The 21,261-nt window shown below is 43.5% G+C and overlaps 1 protein-coding gene across 1 annotated transcript in view; it reads right to left on the bottom strand.

Moving 5' to 3' along the window:
• The window catches only part of fstl4 (follistatin-like 4), a gene marked incomplete at both ends in the record, with an annotated part of 295,755 nt that overhangs the window by 95,509 nt on the left and 178,985 nt on the right, over positions 1-21,261 (bottom strand). The window contains 2 exons of the mRNA XM_080749030.1: positions 5,456-5,576; positions 12,999-13,192. Of these exons, the coding sequence (XP_080605156.1) occupies positions 5,456-5,576; positions 12,999-13,192 (315 nt within the window). The remainder of the gene's footprint in view (positions 1-5,455; positions 5,577-12,998; positions 13,193-21,261) is intronic.

Here is a 21,261-nt window from a genome sequence, read left to right as displayed (position 1 = left end):
TCTCCCTAACATTTTAGTCTAGTTTTTAGACTAAATTGTCAGTATATTTTGTCATAGTTTTAGTCATCATAGTTTCATTTTTATTGACTTTTATGTCTGTGAAAAAGGTTAGTCAACGAAGAACTCGCTATCGCTCTGGACCAGAGCTTGCATTGTTATCCCTCCATGTAGAGTTCCTTCTTCATATCAACCACACCGGCTCTCTGTGATATAGGTGGATCACACAGACAAGCTCACCTATAAATGTCATGCGTTTCATAACTGCAGTGCTATACTGCCATGACAACTACATTTGCCCTGCAGGATCAATAAAGGTATGTCCGTGTGTATGTTGACGGTATTTCATGTAACATGGACACCAAACCACCCCAGGCTATGACAACGTATCCTGACGAAAGGTATTTCACATTTGCAAACACTTACATTCACGCGCCTTTCACCTTCTCTGCATATTAGAGTTGATTCACCTATAGGCTACTGACTGACCCAAAGTGAATGTGTACAGTACATGCAGAAAAAGATGTCTAAGGTTGCCGACATTGCGAGCAATCCAATTAAAATGAGTTCACGGGTCACAGCAATAGCCTTAATTGGTAAAAATCCAACACTGTTGTCACGCAGTCATGTATATTTATAGCTGTGGGTTATTTTTCTATATGCAGCGCAAGTATTCGTAACCTACAGGAGAGAATGTAAACACGGCCATCTGCATGTATGTCATACAGAACATGTATGTATGGGGACGCTAATATGAATTCAGTCCATATATCAGCCCAAGGCAGTGCATGTAGCTTTGTCTACTTTACACATGTATTCACAAAGGAGGTGTACCCTCGCTGTGACTCTATGTAAGCCTCCCCGGCTATCTGCCTCCCTGGTAATAATGTGCAATATCCATGCACCAAAGTCTGCAGTATCGCCGAGAGTAAACTCCCTGTTTTATTGTTGGGGCTTGGTGTTTTTAATGCGATTCTGGGTCTGGTAAACAGAGTGGCCAAACACAAGCACACACAGCAGTATCCTCTGCTTTGCATTGTGTAAAATGGTAAATACGTCCCAGCTGAAGGCATATAGCATTACCCAATGCAGGCGGGTTGGTTTAATAGCCAGCATTATACCATTATCTCTACCCGACCATACACACCAGTGGTCTTCAAGGGGATTACTATTCATTAGCGCCGTTCTACAGAAGCCCGGGACAGTGGCGAGCGCCAGTCATTCTGTGGGCAAACAGCTCAGCACAATATGTAATTGCCAGTGAGGATTCTTGTTGTATGCCACCCCCCCCCCCCCCCCCCCCCCTGCATCCCATCCGACACAATTGGACATCAGTAACAGCTTGTGAGCATTAGCGATTCAGGATTAAGCTGTCTAATTGCTCTCTCTCTTTCTCTCTCTCGCTCACATTTCTCCTATCGCCACACTATGATACGTGCATCATTCACATGACAGACATGTTGTAGACATGTTAGATCGCTGTTCAGAATGTTGCACTGTTTCACCCCCACACAGCGTATTACTGTACCTCTGCCTGTGTGTGTTTCACAGAGGTGTAAAGTAACTACATTTACTTAAATACTTTACTGTGTAAAATGTTGAGGTATTTGTACTTTACTTGAGTATTTCCAATTCCCAATACTTTTACTTCTACTCCACTACATCTTGGATCCAAATATACTCCACTACATTTATTTGAAAACTTAAAATATATAGGCCTATGTTATAACAAAACATAGGCCTACATTAACCACTTAGGTTCAACCCTATACTGTACATTTCGGCCATTTGAAAATAGCCGATCTACAAGCTCACAGTAGATCTTCTATTATCAAAAGACTTTTATACATTTGAAAACCTGAATTGGGTCATTCTACATAATGAGTACTTTTACTTATGGTACTTTAAGTACATTTTGAAGCCAATACCTTTGTACTTTTAATCAGATAGGCTACATTTTGAATATTGGACTTTTACTTGTGACAGAGTATTTCTATACGGCAGTAAGTAAAGAGTGTGAGTAGTTTTTCCACGACGATAGGATTTGTTCTATGTGACCATGTGACCATTTAAACCAATCAGATTCCAATCTGGATGTGGCACAGATCTGATTCAGGCTGGATTTGGCCGACAGTAAATGGGGCCTCAGAGATCCCGGCTACTGATACTGTATGTCTGGGGACGGTAGGTAGTTGCTAAAATACAGCTACTAACAACCCTGCATGGCCACTGCTTTTAAAACCAATCATTTCACCACCCTAGAGACATTGGGTTGGTACCAACATGTTGTGTAGGTTTATTTTTAACTATTTTATTGTTACCACACAGTTTTAACAACGGAAGCTGAGAGACAGACTGTCCTCTGTCTGGCTACATTATAGCTGAATGAAGTGTTTAGGGTAGGCTAAAGTCTGAACAGTCTGGACGTACGCACGCACGCACGCACGCACGCACGCACGCACGCACGCACGCACGCACGCACGCACGCACACTCTCTGATTCCAAATGACTGAAACATGAGCTTGTATGAGCTGCTATTAAAAAAAAACAAAAGAAGAAAAAAAGCAAACATTTTTAACACAAATGTTTGCTTCTGGGGGTCCCTGCCACAAGATATTTTGAGATGCATAGGGTCCTTGACATAAAAAAGTTTGAGAACTCTGGTGTGAGCGAAAGCAACGTGAAATATTTGCAGTATAGGAAAGCCTTGGAGACCGACTTGTGAGTCTAGTTACATTCTTGCAGTGTAGTCAAATTGAGTTGATATAGTTTTTATTGAATATTGATCATTATCATGCAGTAGGGCAGTATACAGTACAGTAGCTATAGAGAGAAAGGGTCTGTTTAAGCAGAACCTGTTTAACAGTCTGTGGGGGGAGAGGTGCCAAGACAGTGTTAGGACGATGAGAGAAAAATAACAATATAAAGCAACACGCTGAGCTGGTAAAAGCTTGAATAAGGCACAAAAAAAAAAGAAAAAAGAAAAATCAATATGAACACAATCATCCAGGGAGCATTCTTGAGACAAATTCCCCACTATTAGATTTGTGTTCAAAGAAGGGAATGAAATTGGACAGCGGCAGAATGGAGCTGTGCAGAGTGAGCTACTTGTCAAGGTCTATACATTAAATAAGGCAAAGAGAACGAGAACAAAAAAAATAAACCCAAACAGAAACAATCAGATTTCCCTTCACGCAGAAGCAAGTGTGTAGGAACAACACTGGAGGATAAGAGGTCTTTTTCTTTTAGATCCAGATAGCATGTCATCTGAACAAGGAGCAAGTGGTACAGTATGCTGGTTCTATGTCAGCCCTTTGGAAGCTTTTAACCTGTGTAGGTGAAGTGTAAGCACAGGGCACTACAGTATGTTCTGTACCTGTTGCATACTCTACTGTTACCTATATACTCCGTTACTATATCTGCTTCAACATGAACTACCTCATTCCATTGCCATTTCTACACCTTACTCATATTAGGAATATTTGACATGTCTGACCATTTTTCTATCTCTACTCTATCCCTTTTGAATGTGATAGCTTGTACAAAAAAAATCACCCACATACACTTGTGATGCGACAACAAATAAGTTGAGTTGGGGTGCTTAAAATATGCCTGGTAAAATGGGTCATAAAAAAAGATCCAGACTCATAGGTCCATTGTTGTACAGTACTATACATACTCAAGAGTTAAATTAACAGTCAGGCATTTTGCACGCAGAACAGAATGAGACATCGGACGTGTGCAGCACCCTGCTGCAGCACCGCTTTGCATTCCGGTCCTAAGTGTTTTCCCATATTGTCGATTTCCACTCCACCAAACACACCTGCGCTTCCTGGCTTCACAGCCTCCCTGATCACTCACTGAGGGAGCGGCTGACACGCACACACACACAAACACACACATACACACACACATGATTGTGTTTATCATGAACACCAGATGTGCCACTCAGAACTACTAACACCCCCCCATTCCCCTCCTCCTCCTCTCTGTGGTTTTCTTTCCGTAGCCCGACAGTTAACCTTGAGCGTTGTGTGATCAATAGCTTGTTTTATTAGTCCCGATCCACTCTTTCACATGCGTGTCAAAACATAAAACACCTTGACAAACTCTCACAGGCCAGGCCCGTAGGTAGATAAATGCCACGCAACGGCCATTCGCTGGGCCATCTGGCAACGTGAGGGGAGAGTAACTGAATAATGGCACGAATGGCTCCCACTAAAACCAGTCATTAGGACCGCTAAACGACTGGTGAGGCTTAATGGACTCGAACGGGCTGAATGCGTGCCCTCAAAATGGCCGCCTGCCACTACTAACGGCTTGATTTATTGGTTTTTATCAGCTATGGTCGCCGCCAGTCACCATTCTGCGTGTCAGATACAATTCATTCAAATTTGAGTCAGTGGCAGAGATAGGATAAACAAGAAAGGTGTATAAATACAGCTTTGTGTGTGGGTGAAATACATCAAAGGTTAGCCTGAGAATGGGAGACAAATGTAGACAGGTTGCTATGCCATCTCATAAAAGAAACGTGGTAAAAAAAAAAAAAAGCCCATATTGGCAGCCATGTGATTATGGGTCTTAGTAAGGCAGGAAGCGCAGGTGTTCTTTGCCGCCTCTAAGCCTAAAGCCCACAGGCTATTAGTGCTGTCTCAGAAGCTATAGCCTAATCATGGCTGGCTGCGGGCGCACATGTTAGCACTAGTAGGTATGGCATTCCCAGTTTAGCTGTAGCTTATCCACTACTACCATGGTCCTGACAACCACCTGGGGGAGTGTGGACATGGCAGGGAGAAAGGGGGTGAAAGGTATAGTGGAATAAAAGCTCATCTATTTTTGGTGCACAACCATTTTGACACCATTTGACGTAAATGGACTTTTATGTGGTGGACTGTTTTACTTTGTAGAATGAACGGTCCCCCAATCACAAAAAAACACGAAAGATTATGGTCCTTATGTAGCTTAATATGATACGTACTGTATACCATGGCAAATAACTAGTGTTAAAACTATTGTTGAAACTGTCCGTTCTGGAGTGCAAATCAAAACAAAACATTTTATGTAAAAATGGTTACAAATGTACATGATTTGTGGCTCAGGGATAGAACGGCAGCTTAGCGAGGTTCCCAGTTTGATCGCAGCCTCCCCCAGAGTTAGTGTCAAAGTGTCCTTGAGCAAGACACTGAAACCCCTAATTGCTCCCGATGAGCAGCTTGGTGCCTTGCAGGGTTTCCTCCTCCATCTCTGTATGAATGTGTGTGTGTATGGGTGAATGTAATTCACAATGATTGTAAAGTTCCTTGGATAATGGTGCTATATAAATAAATGCACCATTTACCATGAGGTATACAACTGGGTATTCCGTGTAAAAGATGCAAACATGGTTGTTGTCAGTGACAATATGGTACGGCACGGCGTACACATAGCGGAGAGAGTGCAAAGGAGGAGGAAGACTCACGGAACGCAGTGTAGAACTCGTGCACGGTGAGGTGTCCGTCGTTGTTGTAGTCATCGTATCGCAGCAGGTCCTGCATGTTGCACTCCAGAAGACTGTCCTCCAAGTGCTCCTTCATGGACATCTGGACACACACACACACACACACACACACACACACACACACACACACACACACACACACACACACACACACACACACACACACACACACACACACACACACACACACACACACGCTGTATTAATAAGAGTTCTTCTTATTTTGTAACAAACCAAAGCCCACCCATTCTGTATAAATCTGACCTTTTTATAAAGAGAGGACATTTTCATAAAAGTGACATTACTGTATCTTGTAGATCGGCTAACAGATCACTTGTAACCATTTTAGTGAAACGTTTGGGAATCCCTACAGTATATATAGCATTGGCTTGTGGCTGTTCTTGAGAGACTGACTCTGCTGAGTGTGACATTTTCCATTCATGCAATGTAATGCAATGCAATGCAATCCGAGTAGCCGACACCAATTTGGCATTCCTGGATCGCCGCCCTCCAATCCCTCCTATCCAGCACCAGCAACTGGATGGATGAAATAGACACAAAGTAGTTGGATGCCAGTCTATGACATATTGCCCTAATTTTTCATAGTACACCGTGCAGTACTCATTGTACCCATAGTACTTGGAGGTGAGTCTATGGTGCAGAATGCGGCTGTGACGCACCACATTTTAGAGTTCTGGGATCTCCATATGTACAGTAGGGTATATGTGTCCAGACAGACAGACAACTTCAACTTGATCAAGTAGATAGACCAGTAAGACTCCCTAATCGGGAGATAAGCGACCGTTGGTCGCTTATCTCCACAAATAGGCCAAAAGTTTGTTTTACCAATTATCAAGACATACGGGCAGTTGACAGTTTGCCATGGTTACTCATTGAAGTTGAATCTCCATATATGGAGACATAAGTTGCTCATACCATAGCAACCATGTTTTTTACAGGGCCTGGGATTGATGACATCAGAAATCTCCATATATGGGCATGAAAGGGATTTTGTTTCTGGAAATATGTCTGTGGGGTGCCACATTTGGAATAAAACACTTACATCACACATCTGGATATCCATACAGCCCATCTAGTTTGCCTGTGTCCATTTATGCCCATATATCTGATGACATTGGGACACTGATCTCCATATATGGGCATAAAACTTATGTTAATTAGTAAAGCCTGGGGATCTCCATATATGGGCATGAGGGGTACCCTAAAAGGGCATCATCTGGGAATAGCAAATATAGTTATCCTAGAAAGTGAAAATCTTACATCAAAGGCCATAACTACCTACCTACCACCATACTGCATTCCTCATTAAACTACCTACCAGTAAGATGCCTATAGGGAGAAAAGCAAAGGGCGAGGTTGCACCATTTCTTGGTCTTCTGGCCAGTGATGTATATCGGACCATTTAACCATATATGGAGACATCTGGTACCCAAAGATATTCACAGATATGGGCTTAATATTGATGACATAAGGGATCTCCATATATGGGCGTAAAAGGGATTTGGTTCCCCTGGCATCACAGGGATCTCCATATATGGGCATAAAATGGATTTGGTTACCCTGGCAACACGGGGATCTCCATATCTCCATATATGGGCATAAAAGGGATTTGGTTCCCCTGGCATCACAGGGATCTCCATATATGGGCATAAAAGGGATTTGGTTCCCCTGACATTACAGTGATGTCAGTGGCTGGTTCTACAGAGGGGATCTCCATTTATGGGCATAAAAGGGAATGTATGTATGATGATGTCAGATATCATAGACGTCATAGGACTTTCACATAACGAATAACTGAGTAAGCATGTAAACCCGTAAAATCTATATTTGGGCATGGCTGATTTATGACCTCATCATGATGACACGAGCAAACACAGCTGAATTGTATAAAAACCAACAGAAGTATTTGACCAAGACTCTTCGATTTAAACATCAACAAAGGTGTGACGTTTGTTGATGGTCACAAAGGTGTGACGGACGGACGGACGGACGGACGGACGGACGGACGGCCGGTGGAGGTTTTCATAGTAAACTGCTCCCTGGCGGTCGCAATTACCATGTCATTAAAACAAATCTATTTTATACAATATCTGTTCTAATTCATCAGTTTCAAATCTGAAAATATTCTCTGTGATATCAGGCTGAAATGTCCTTGATGCTTTTAAGGGCATTTATGAATAAAGATGGACATCCCCAAAATGCAGACAGTCCTCTATGATGACATTTAAGACTAAGAGTGTCTTTTTTTTCCACACGCCCTTTGATCTTTAAAGCATGATTGCCCTAAAGAGGATATGAATGTCTTTCCTAATTATTTCCAGGCAATGTCTCAACATTAATAATTGTGTGATGGGATCATCAGACATCTGAGATAGGCTATTGCAGACACACCAGAGACTGGTGTTGTATTATGTATTGCATATCTGATCCCCAATGAAGGCTACTGTTAGACATTTGACTCTAGTGAGAACATTGAGGTGACAACAGATCATATACTATTCGTATTTGAAATGAGAAAATAATGTAGTACTGTAGGTACAATACAACATTTTGATAAAGGAGGCATTACATTTCACAGAGGCTGACAGTAGAGCATCGTCTCACTTGTTTCTGATGTAACGTGACTTAATTCCTCTACTTTTCTTGCATCATTATCATCATTTAAATGCAGGGAGTGAGCCATCTCATTTCAAACTACTTTTATTTGTTTAAAGACCTTGGCAGCGAGTGACACTGCACACACAGGCATCAAGCACAATTATTTCAACTATTTGTCAAAGTTTTGAATTTGTTCTGAGAAAAAGGTTTGGCTCGATACATGGCCAGAGGTCTTGTTAAGGTGACTCTTAAGTTTCAGTTACCTCTCTCATTCCAGCAGTAGCGTTGCTGTTTAGTTATATGTTTAGTGTGATTTGCTTGTCCATTTAGTTTAGCTAATAACTATTTTCATCTGCCCTAATATTATACTGGGCAGTCAGGAGCTCATCAAATAGTCTGTTTTCTGGTGTTTTAAATTTAGACTTTTCTATGTTTCTGTTTCTATGTTTTTTATACTTGTGTCACATGACGTTTTCTCCCCCTTCCCAGTAACTTGGGGTGGCGCACGAAAGCATAAGGAACACTGAAGAATGACAGATTAGTTACAGCAGTAGGTGGATAGGAACAAGGTAAGTTCATAAAGTTAGTTCATTAGCATGGTAGCATAGGGGTACTTGATAAGTATTTTCTAAACACATCTCTTGTTTAGATTATTGATGCTGTGCTTGGTCGTTTTGGTTAATTCACAAACTCTTGTAAACTAGCAGAGTTTCAGGAAAAGGACCACACCTCAATCCTCAAACATGTTACTCTGGGGTGCCTGCTGGCCTGCTGATCCAGGCGCATACCACTTAGCATTGCCACATAGGCATGGATGCCTGGTGGCGTCGCCAGTTCGATTCCCGATCCGGACGACCTTTGCTGCGTGTCGCTCCCCATCTCTCCCCCCATTTCCTGTCAGTCTACTGTCCTATCCAATAAAGGCATAAAAGCCCAAAAACAAATTTTAAAACAAAATGTTACTCCCATTTTCCTATAATACTCACCTAACCCTCTTTCCTTCCTTTTTGCTCTGGCATTCTGTGCCCCTCCCTCCCAACCTCCCTTTTCTTCCACTCTCTACACTTCTTTCCTCTTCGTACAGGGCCCTGAGCGATTGATCATGCTCACTGGCTACGGTGTGCTCCCCATACGAAGCTTGCCCATAATACAACAGAAGCGGCAATCGAAGACCTCAGCAATCAAGTCTCACACACATTTCATTTGTTTCATTTTCTGTTTCGTTTTCCCTCAATAAATCAGTTAAACGCTTCTTGATTGGCGGTGTGGTCTTCGCTAGTGAATGATAAGTAGGCAATTTAGTGAATGACTACTCATGTTCTCATATATTTTCTTGGGATTTGTTGCCAATTACCTCCCAGCGAGTGAATGTACGCGTGAGTGTTTTCCTTTTGGAGTGAGTAAGGCAGCATTCAGGGTTTGTTGATTCCTTATTAAAGGAATGTTTGTACTTGTAAACGGTATCTCAATCGGTACAGAGGTCATCTGGGAATCAGACGATCCCTGGCTTGCCCAGTCTGTATCGAAGTGTCCCTGAAAAAGACACTTAAGCTGGTTTCACACTGCTGCGTTTCTCCGTTCCTTTTGGAAAACCGAAATACTCAAAAGCGTTTTTCAGGCCAAGGAGAGCAAGAGGAGAGAGAGAGAGAGAGAGAGAGAGAGAGAGAGAGAGAGAGAGAGAGAGAGAGAGAGCAAGGGACCCAGTGGTGACAATTGTGAAAATCTGAAAAAATCAAACCTAGTCCGAAAATAAATACGAAACGGGCAAACGTGATTGACATAACGTGAGGTCAATTTTTTATTTACGTGCTCAGAAATTCGCTCCAATATTCAGCCGAAAACACAGCGGTGTGCAAAGACCTTTAATCCCTAACTAAGAACGAATGCTAAGAACGGCACTTGATGACACATGGGCGGACCACATCAGAAAGGTTATTCTCTACAGAGCTGAGCACTGTGTCAGGCATACCGGAACAGGTGGCAAGCCAATGTTATACTGTGGGAGCCGACCCATCTAGGTGGGGAAAGGTGCTCCATACATAGATACACTACGGCACAAGAGACAGTTGTTTGAGGATCCCAGCACTAGGTCGCCTCAGGCAAAAATCCAAGCCAAAGTTGTGAGTAGTATTGAAGGGGATATTATGTGAGGGGGCTGTGAGAGGAGAGAGTCCATTTGTCCATTTGTACACTCTCAGAGTTCAATTAATATTTCACAGATTTTTGGAGATTGGGGTCCCAGGTAAATTAAAAAAATAGCAACACATTTGGATCCATGGTCTAATGCAGTAGTTTTCAATCCTTTTCACATCAAGGTCCATTATTTATTCAGCATTTGAGCCACGGACCACCATTTGATGGTATTTTAACTTCTCAGACCCAAAACTTGGGAGAGATAACAAACGTTAGAGGTCTGTGCAGGCTAAAGTGTATCAATTTGTTAACTGGCATAAAGAACAAGTGGAAGGCTCTGTGGAAACTGATGGTGAAGGGTAGTTAGACTGAGCAGGAGGAAGGTGATCAGGATGAGAAGCACACACTCCAGCTGGGGATCAAGTTACTCGGTTGAAAGAATTGGAATTAAAACTTCAGTTGAAGAAAAGGGAAAGGTAAGAAAACAAGTAAAAGGCAGTTTGAGTTTGAACGTGCGAGGTCGAGGTGCATGGCACATGAGAGGAGAACTCGATGAAGTCAGATTCGGCTATATAGGCTAGATAGGCCGAGTGTGTATAGTCGATCAGTTAGGCAGTTCGCGAAATACCCTAGGGACACATGAAATGCACACATTTTACAAACAGAGCTGCTGTAGGAATTCTGAAATGGCCAGTGGAATATTGGACATCATGGTTGTAGTGTTTGTTGTCTGCACACTAAAGCTTACAGGACTCCCAGTCAAAGCTTTATTGATTAACATTTCAACTAAAAAAGTCTTGTTCAGATGATTTTCTTTTACATTCCTCCATAACAATCTCCAAAGTGCTGTCTATGATACAGCTAAAGCGGCTATTTTGCACACTTACGATTCTGAAGCTACAGTATGAGAAGGTAGAAAAGCAGTTTTGTGTGGATGAGAGAATGGGATTCTATTCAATAGATGTACTTCTCAGAAAGTCTAGACTGCCGAGAGGAGTTTGAAACACTGATGTGTGAGTAAACAGAGGGAAACCAAAGTTGAAGAGGCGTCTGTGCTTGTTGAAGAATTATGTGCTGGCTCATGCAGTTGCTTTCAGTGACTAGACCAAAACTCTACTCCCAGTCGCTCTTCTCAGAAACTTCTCAGATACCTTTTAAATTAATAAATTGTAATTTTGTCCAATCTGTATGGTAGAGTATGTTAATACAATATAACTGATACAATAAGATCCCTCGCTCCCTCTGCAGCAACGCTGGTGTTTTGTTTAATTACTTTTCTTGTATGATGATGTTGTCAATTATTGTCATGCACCAAAAAAAGCAGATCTTCAAGCTCACTTGTGAGACGGTATATCAGCTATATTCAGCATGTAACACTGCAAGCTACAAGTAATCTACAAGCTCACAATGCGATGCAACACATTGTGAGCTTGTAGATCAGCTATTTTCAAATGGTAGAGCTGAAGTGGGTAATGTGTATTTTGTAATAATATTCAAAATCTACAAAGTATCTAGTTAACTGAAGTTTCCAAATACTTAGTAGTGGATTAAAAGTATAATATTTGCCTCTGAGATGTAGTAGAGTAGAAGTAAGTAAGTACTGGACATGTAAAATACTCCAGTAAAGTAAGAATTCCTCAAATTTGTACTTAAGCACAGTACTTGAGTACATGTACTTATAGTTACTTTACACCACTGTTCCCGAGCCCAAAATGTTGTATACTTTTCTAATTAAAGTGCAGTTTGGGAGCAGAAAGTACACTGTGTGCGGATAATCCATTCCTTTCTGGCATATCCTGATCATGGCATGGGTTGGTCTAATTAACACCCAGTTCTGATGCCCATTTCCTGATACCAGATGATGCCCTCCATAATCCAATTCCCACACCCGCATATCGTCACTGTCAGGTAGAAACCTTGTATCTCCAAGTTCCACATTTGTATGTTTTTTGCAAATTAAAGCCCTACTTCATCACACAAAAGTGTTGCATCATACAAAAGCGATGCGAGGTGTTGTGTGCTTGTAGATCAGCTATTTTCACTAGTTTAAATCGTATTTAAAATAATGACAAAAAGAAAGAAAGGTTTTAGACACAAGGTTTCCACCCGACAACGACGATATGTGGCACACAGCATACCCTCAAATCAATTTGTGGAAACAAATGCGCCAGATGGGTGGTGTGTGTTTGTTTTAGGACAATGGGTAACACTTTCTATGAAGCCAATATCAATAATTAATATAAACATGATTATAATTCATTATATAAGCAGATTAGAACACTCAAGTGTAGTTAAAAGAACTCAAAACTACTCATAATGCTTTATAGCAATAACCTCAACACACTATAAAGCCTTTTATAATTAAGTATTAAAATACTTGACCTTATTTTATGAATATTTATACATACTTTTCCCCCCCTTGAGACGAGTTCCAGATTGGAACCTTCAAAGAACACTTTGGGTTTTACTGTGATATGCATGGTAGTGGTTCTAAAACATTTTCATATCAAGAACCCCAAATTGATATGTATTTAGCCACGGAACCCCATTTGAAAATATTTTAGCCCACCTACCTACAAGCTCACAACAATGCGTCGCATCACGATGAGTTGTGAGCTCGGATTAAGAGGTTAAACTGCTACATTAACACATTTTGCTGGGGACCCCCTGGAACCCCCTCAAGGACCACCGGGGGTCCCCACCAGACCACACTTCGAAAGCGACTGATCTGCTGATCCATGAGGAGGCCCACCTGTGCCAGCTCATCTGCGCCCAGCCGACCGTCACTGTCCACGTCCAGGTACTTGAACATGGTGTCCACCAGCGCCCTCTTCTGGTCCATGTCTCTCTGGCGGCTGTGCTGGTCTCCGGTGTGCAGAACCCTGGGCTGCATGTCCAGCAGCGTGCTCTTCAGCCTGTTGTACTCTGACATGGTGCACGCGTCACCTGGGAACATAAAACACACATAGCCAAAGTATTAAATAGGGAGTAATACTTAAAGTCGGACTGAAATGGCTTTTTTGGTCATTTTATTTTGAAGTATCAGTCTGAAACGGAACCCTTTGATTTTCTGAACCAATGAGAAGGGACCAGCCCTTCAGGCGATGGGACGGTAAAATCTGACTCACGCGATGCCTAATGTTTGTGTTTGTAGCCTCATTAGCCTGCAGACGACAAGCAGAGGGAGACAGTCGGCCAGTTCTGCAGAATATTTGAGGAACGTGCAGCAATGGGAATCAAACAGGTGAATGTAATCAAGGTTCATGTATATTAAATAGGGTCTTGCTACATCACGCACTACGTTTTTGTTCACAGGAAATAATTAAGAGTTAGCTTTTTATGGACTTTTGATATAAAAAAAATGTTTTATTTTCTCTTTTTTTGGGCATCTTGTGTTAGGAATGCCCATACAATTACCACAGATAAGCTCTAAAAGTGTGAAAAACATATTTTTAATTCACTTTCATTTTCACTTTAAGTGGTTAAAACTTTGATGCTAGATTGACAAATTTCACCGGGGACCTCATGGAACCCCCTCAAGGACCACAGAGTATATGGATATGTCATATAATGACACACCCAAACTAGAGGAGTGCATCTCTCGATTCCGACATGTCTCTTTTCCGACATGTCTCCATTCCGATACTAACCCTATCTCTTACCCTGTCCCTAACCTTAACCTCTATGGAAGTGTTGCCACTCCGACAATAAGGGGCGGCATAGCTCAGGGCTAGAGAAACTGGTATTAGAGCACGAAGGGTATAAATCCCGAAGGGTTCCCAGTTCGAATCCGGGCTCCCCCTGAGTTAATGTCGAAGGGTCCTTGGGCAAGACTCTGAACCCCTAATTGCCTCCGGTGAGTAGGTTGGTGCCTTGCATGGCTTCCTCCGCCACCGGTGTATGAATGTGTGTGTGAATGGGTGAATGTAATGCACAATCTATGTTAAAGCGCTTTGGATTAAAAGCGCTATATAAATGCACCATTTACCATTTACCATTTTAAGAAGTCACTGTCGGAGTGGCGACATGTCGGAATGGAGAGCGCCCACCAAACTAGAGACGCCAGAGTGAATACGGACAGTTAAAACATTTGAAAACCTATAGAACATGAGTTAGCAGAACCTCTTTGACAGCTCTATAGCCTATTAGCAATGGGGTCAGCAACAGGGTGATGACCAGCATAATTCATGCCCTTATGTGCAACTCAGCCAGTTAACACACCATGTGCAACAGATGGTGATCTGAATCAAGGTGACTAACACATCGTGGTCGATGCTCATCCGTGTGCCGTAAGGCCAGGTTGTACTTGTCTGGTAACAGCTGTAATCTGACCGTAAAGTGAAGGCAGCATTGTGGCACATGGAATGTGACACATAATTACCAGGAAACTCTCCCCTGCAGCCTCAGACCAGTCGTGTGTTGATTTGTCTCAGACAAAATGTTAAGAAACAAAGCTATCGCCCGGACCGCCAGCATAGGGGTCCGGGCACCTAGGCTCTAATGCAGCCGGGCAGCGCTCCACAGGTTCGAGTCCTGTTCCCGATAATCAAAAAAGTATTGAATGGTCTCTGGAGCTCATTAGCCAACTAGGCAATCAGAGTCCAAAGAGGAGACGGGAGGGTCTGGGAAGCGCATGGGGGAAAACACACTGGGCAAAGTCACAAGAACATTGCACACTGGACAGGGCAGGGCACACAGGGCAGGGGCAGAGGCCACAATCGTGGCAGAATTAATATTACATTTTTATTTTAACCTGCATGGCAGAGCATGTTAATACAATATAACTAGTACATCTGCAGCGGTTGAAGGTGGTCTCCCTACTCCTCCATTGATACGTTAGGATGCCTACTGGTTGACAATGTCAATAACATTATTTGAAATACACAGCACTACAGATTGGAGCTCTAGGATTGTGTTCTTTATTCCTGTTTAGCATCGTGAGGCTTCAACAGTCCCTCTGGGGTCTGTGGCCACTTGTCTACTGGGAGTTCCATTTCTTCTAATCCGGTTTCACTCCATTTCCATCATTCATTGAGGTCATTGAGGTCATTGAAGTCCCAACAGCAATGAAACCGTGTACATTATCAAGCCTTCCAATGGCCTTCCTCTGCAAAGGCTAAATAGTCTTAAATTACATCAGATGTATCACAGATCACCACCTACACCTAATTACACAACAAACAAACAATCATGATGTAACCTGTGGACTGAAGCTGAGAGAGAGAGAGAGAGAGAGAGAGAGAGAGAGAGATAGAGGGGAGAGAGAGAGAGACAACATGAGTGAGTCTGTTTCACAGTACTGAGCGAGTGTTTACACCATTGTCGACATCTTTTATTTTTTGTGTGTGTTCACATAATTTGTCTGACGGTATTTCGGCACACGGGGGTGGTCCAATTAATTATGAGTAATCCTCAAACCCCCGTGAAAACAACAAGGTAAACATTCTCAATTAGACCCTCTGAAGCCCCTTGTCCTATTCTGCCCGGCTATGGGATTACGGCTTGTGTGCAGTCCCTTAATTTGAGGCCTCTTATTTCCGGTCCCTCCGCAGTCCGCACATACTCATCAGGGTGTGTGTGTGTTTGTGTGTGCTGGGGGGGAGATAATCAAGGGCAGTGTCGAGTGTTTATTCTCTCACACTTACAACGGGCAATTATGCAAATCATATTGCCCACATGCTGTGCAGGGAACTTCATATGAATGGAGAGCTGGCAAACAGCGCAGAACGCTGAAGGCGGAGTGCGAGATAGCGAGGAAGCGACAGAGCGAGAGGAAATGGCAACGAGAAAAATAAAAGGGAGAAAGAGAGTGTGAGATCAGCTCACTTCCCATCCTTCCCTGTCTCCTTCTCCGTAATTTATATCCCGTCACACAACGGTGTTGCGAGCCCGGAAACAGACGATCTTCGAGATCATGTCGCGTCGTTGATGTGGCGTGTTGTGAGCTTGTAGATTGCCCATTTCAGGCAGATTCCCGCACATCCTCGCCCCCCCTGCCCTCTCCCAGGAGACCCCCTGCGGAATTCCACCTGGCAGTGAGAAAGGTACAGAGGGGGCTGACAGGAGGCGGCAACAGGGGGGGGGGGGGGGGGCAGCGAGACCTATGCGCACGTTCGCGGTAGGGTGACGAGTGAACAAAATATGAAGAGCGCCGCCACATGAATAAGTCATTAGGAAGACGTCGCTCCGATCACAGCGGAGCGCCAGCATGCCCCCAACCCCGACCCCCTGCCGTGAGGAGCGGGGCGTAGATCTCCTTGCCTAATCTCCTCTGACACTCCAGCATCTATCAAAGCTAATGAACGGAGGGGAAGGGGGAGGGGGGTGAACTTTGCAGATAGGGCGTAACCCACCCACAGGACCTCTAAGGCCGGATTTACACTGCAGTCAAATCCAGCCCAAATCCGATTTGGTTCTCAAATCTGATCTTTTGGCCCGACTTTTCACACTGCATTTGCAAGTGACCAGATCGGATCTGTGCGTTCTGACTGATTTTAACAGCGGCAGCCCAAAGCTGCCCTGCGTCTACATAACTGCTTTGGTTACCGTGGTAACGACGACGGCGTCATGGCGCTAGTTGATCACGTTCAGGAAATGCGACATAACAGACAGGGCGACGACAACAAAAACAAACACACGTTACAATATTGTTTTTATCTCTTCTTTACTTTACTCTTGTGTTTCGCTCTTGGTTTTATGGTTTTATTTATTTAGATCACATGTTTTCTCTCTCTCTTTCTTTTCTCATGTGCTCAGCGCGCTGTAATCAAATAGTTAATACTCCCGCTCTGTAATGACATCATTACAGTGGCGCTCCGCGCTCGGGTCGCGCAGCAAGTGACCTTTGGACAGTTTGATTTGACTTGCATATAACTCAATGGGGTGGATGTGGTTACTGCTTTCAGACTGAGACAGATGTCCTCAGATCCGGATCGGATTTGAAGCCACCTCTGGATGTGGTTTTTCAAAATCAGATTTCATGTGACCTGCATGTGACCTCTCTGGATTTAGACTATTTAAAAAAAAATCGGATTCCACTTTGGATGTGACTCAGATCTGAATCAGGCTAGATTTCAGTGGCAGTGTAAAGCCGGCCTAAATGTTATCACGTCTCTTGCTGCAGGGACCTCGACAAGGATTCAGCTTTTGTTTTATTTGTATGTTATGATGTTTCTTTTTGCGGGTGGAGAGGTACACATTCCTTTTTGCACGCAATTGCATATCAACATGGATGCACACTTAAAAGGTCAACACACATACGACTACAAATAGCTAAAATAGCCCATTTGCATGCTCACAAGCGAGAGTGTGAGCTTGCAGTTCAAAGAGAGATATAGTGGGGAGAAAAGTATACAGACTCTTTTATAGACCCCTGGGGACACCAGTTTACAAAACCTGTAAGGTTTAAGCGATTATCCTATCCATAATCTGAGTGGAGAGAGGGATCATGTTTTGGCCTGGGGTTGGGTAATGGAATGCATCCATCAAAAGACCCATCGACATGGTTTGCCTGGCAGCAGAGGTCAACGGTTGTTGTCATGACAACCAAAAGTTTACAAAGTGATTCGCAACTCTTCTGCTAGAGCGAAAGAAAAAAAATGAAAAGAGAGAACACATCACTATACAGCCTTAGCTACAGTAAACTACACAAGCTGTGTCTTCCACAGTCCAATTTAAAGTCTCTCTACTATAAAGCTCTCAACGGGTTCGGGCTGACCTACATCATAGACTCCCTGTTGTATTATACGTTCCTTCACGAGCCCTTAGATCCTCTACAAACAAGCTTTTACTAGATATGCAGACCCCCAAAAAACACTGGACATGCAGCTTTCTTCAATTATGCTCCAAAATGATGCTCACTTGACAAGATTAGAGAGGCAGGCTCTGTTGTTGTAAAAGCTTAAAATGACACTCAAAACTAATCTTTTGAACCTAGACTTTCTATAGCACCATTTCTGCACAGAAACGTGTAGAGATCCCATACTGTACAAGTGTACATACATAATGCTTATGTACTCAGTCATATACCCTTGCACACTGTGTCTATACCGCCACGTGAGCACAGACGTGCCCACTCACGCACGCATGCACACACAGCGTAATAGACACTTTTTCTCTTTGCCGACAGCTATCATGTGAAGGTCTTGTCTAAATCCCCGTCCAGTGTTATTCCTACCGAGGAGGAGAATGAAGCGTGAGATGACTCAGACATGAGGGATCATCACCTGCGCTGTCACTGTTGTCCTCTGTTCTTTAAAGACGTCAACATTAACACAAGAACATGAGGGATCATCACCTATACTGTCACTGACGTCCCCCGTTTCTTTTTTTTAAGGATGTCAACATTAACACAAGACATGAGGTATCGTCACCTACTGTCACTGTTGTCCCCTGTTTAAGGACATCAACGTTAACACCGACATGAGGGATCGTCACCCACTGTCACTGTTGTTCCCTGCTCTTCAAAGATGACAGCATTAACACACATTTATTCATATTGATTAACACCTTGTCATGTTTGGGTTGAACAGCCACAGCTCAATCAACCTGCCTCCCTGTACATATCTGCATATAGAAAGAATATACAGAAGGATTAAGGATAAATAAATAAATATAAAGTTATACCCAGCAATAACAACAGAGAAGGGGCTATATTACAGTATGCACGTTGATTACAGTTCAGCCTTCAACACTATAGGCCCCGCCAGGCTAGCTGTCAAACTAGCTGACATGCGATTGAACCCTGTGCTTGAGTGCCTGGGTCCTGGACTTCATGTCTGCCAGACTCCAGGTGGTCAGGTTGGACAGTCACACCACCACCACCACCTTCACCCTAAGTACCAAAGCCCTACATCATGGTTCCCCAATTAGTTTTCCCCAAGGGCCGAATTATGTCCAGGTTACCGAGCCGAGGGCCACAACATTGCAGGGGGCGACGCCGGCGTTCCCGCTACTCCAGCGACAGTTCAGATATTGTCGTTGTCGGGTGAAAATCGCGTATGTCCAAAACCGTTCGTTTTGCATTTATCATTTATTAAATTATTTAAACTAGTGAAAACAGCCGATCTACAAGCACACACTTGTAGATCTGCTGTTTTCACTACTTTTGTCCGACGGCCTTGTATGATTTGCGAAAGAACGTACACATTTGGAGATACGAGATTTCCACCCGACAACGACGATATACTAGTATTGTTGCTGCTCTTCTACCACCATTATTACTGGGGTTGGTGTGGGCCAGACAGTAGCCCTCGGCGGGCCGCAAATGGCCTGCGGGCCGCCTATTGGGGAACCCTGCCCTACATGGTCACATGCTGAGTCCTCTGTTGTACTCATAGAGTATATATAAAATAGAGAGCGGACGAGCCCCGCCCCCACTATCATTCCAATGCAAGTGCTCAGTGGCGTTTTGAAGCAACGGCTACGTGCTAGCATGTAGCTAATCCAGGTGCATTCTGGGGGATGGCCCCACTACATAGTGGGGCCAAAATGACGTCACGCTGCTCTCCGCTCAGAGGAAGGATTGTCTGGAGTGGAGGGGGCGGGGCCAAAATGCGCGTTTAGGCTGCAGTTCCAACTTTGGCCACCATCGGGGTTGCTTCAAATCTAGCCCTGGGTTCTGGGGGCTTGGTTGTACTCCCTGTACACCCACAACAGTCCTCTGTTGTACTCCCTGTACACCCACAACAGTGTGGACAGAAACAGCTCCAACGCCATTGCAAGATTGCTGACGACACAGTGATGGTGGTGGGCCCGATCTTAAAGGTGATACACCATGAAAATTCACTTTTCCTATTTTAAAACCTTTTTTTGGGGTCCCACTAGCACCTTCTATCCTCACAAAGTCCCATTTCTGACCGTTGTGTCTTTCTCTGGTTTTGGGAAGGTGGAGGTTAAAAGCATCCCACGGGTTCAGGCTGTCCAGATTTGCTGCCGTTTGTGACGTCATAAACGGCCGTTTTTGAAAAAAAAATATTTTCAAAAAAAAAAAAAAAATCAAAAAGGTTTTTGTTTCAGTTCAGGCCAAAGGTGGTACTGCAGCTGAAAATGCTCTGAGAGCCATTAAAAAATGAGAGGCTCTCTATTCAGGAGTGGTAATTTAGCCTCAACCTTTTGAAAAACGTTTTTGGGACATAAACAATATGACATAAATACTTTTTAAATGCATGGTGTTTCACCTTTAAACGATGATGAGAGTGCCTATCTGGAGGAGGTGGCAGACCTGTTGCAGTGCTGTCAGTAAAACAGCCTCTTCTTGAACATCAGAAGAAAACCAAGGAGATGATCATGGACAATGATAGAGGTCCTCCACCGCCCTCGTGATCAACAGGACAGCAGGGGAGAGGTTGGGGACTGGGGAGCTTCATGTACCTTCATTTGCACATCACAGAGGACTTGAAAGGGAAAATGTACAAAGAGACTGTAGCACAGAAGGCTAGAATATGCCTCTGTACCACCTCAGGCAGCTGATAGACTCCAAAGTCTTAGAGAAGGTCCTACAAATAAAGTAAATAAATCACACACATATGTTTTTTGTCTCACAGGAGGCCTAGGAATCATTTTACTCTGCTACCACCCAGAGCATGCTGATAGGGGCCATCACAGTCTAGTACGGGAGTAGTCCTCCCAGAACTGCGAGCCCTGTGGACGGTGGTGCAGTCAGCTGAGTGCACCACTGGGATCTCACTCCTGTCCCTGAAGGATGAATATGGTGGCAGGTGTTTTAGTAGAGCGATAAGGATTACAAAGGACAAACATCATACTCTACACTTTGGTCTACATACTGTAGACACATCTACTGTATGTTATGGGTCAATTTTTACTCATTCTCATGATTTTACAGTGCACTAAAGAACTGGGAAATTGTCTGCTATACCCTAGCTCTGGTCCAGAGTGTCAGCTGCACTCAGTAAAATACATTATTTTTGTCATGAAATAAAACGCATCCAAATCGACCGCCGCCGCATCCAACTCGACCGCCGTTTATTTTCGGGTTGTGTCTGCGGTGGCTTGAG

This window comes from Nannobrachium achirus (assembly GCF_963921795.1).
Source record: "Nannobrachium achirus genome assembly, chromosome: 19".
NCBI lineage: Eukaryota > Metazoa > Chordata > Actinopteri > Myctophiformes > Myctophidae > Nannobrachium > Nannobrachium achirus.
The sequence above is the reverse complement of the archived record's forward strand: the minus strand, read 5'-3'. Positions and strand labels throughout refer to the sequence as shown.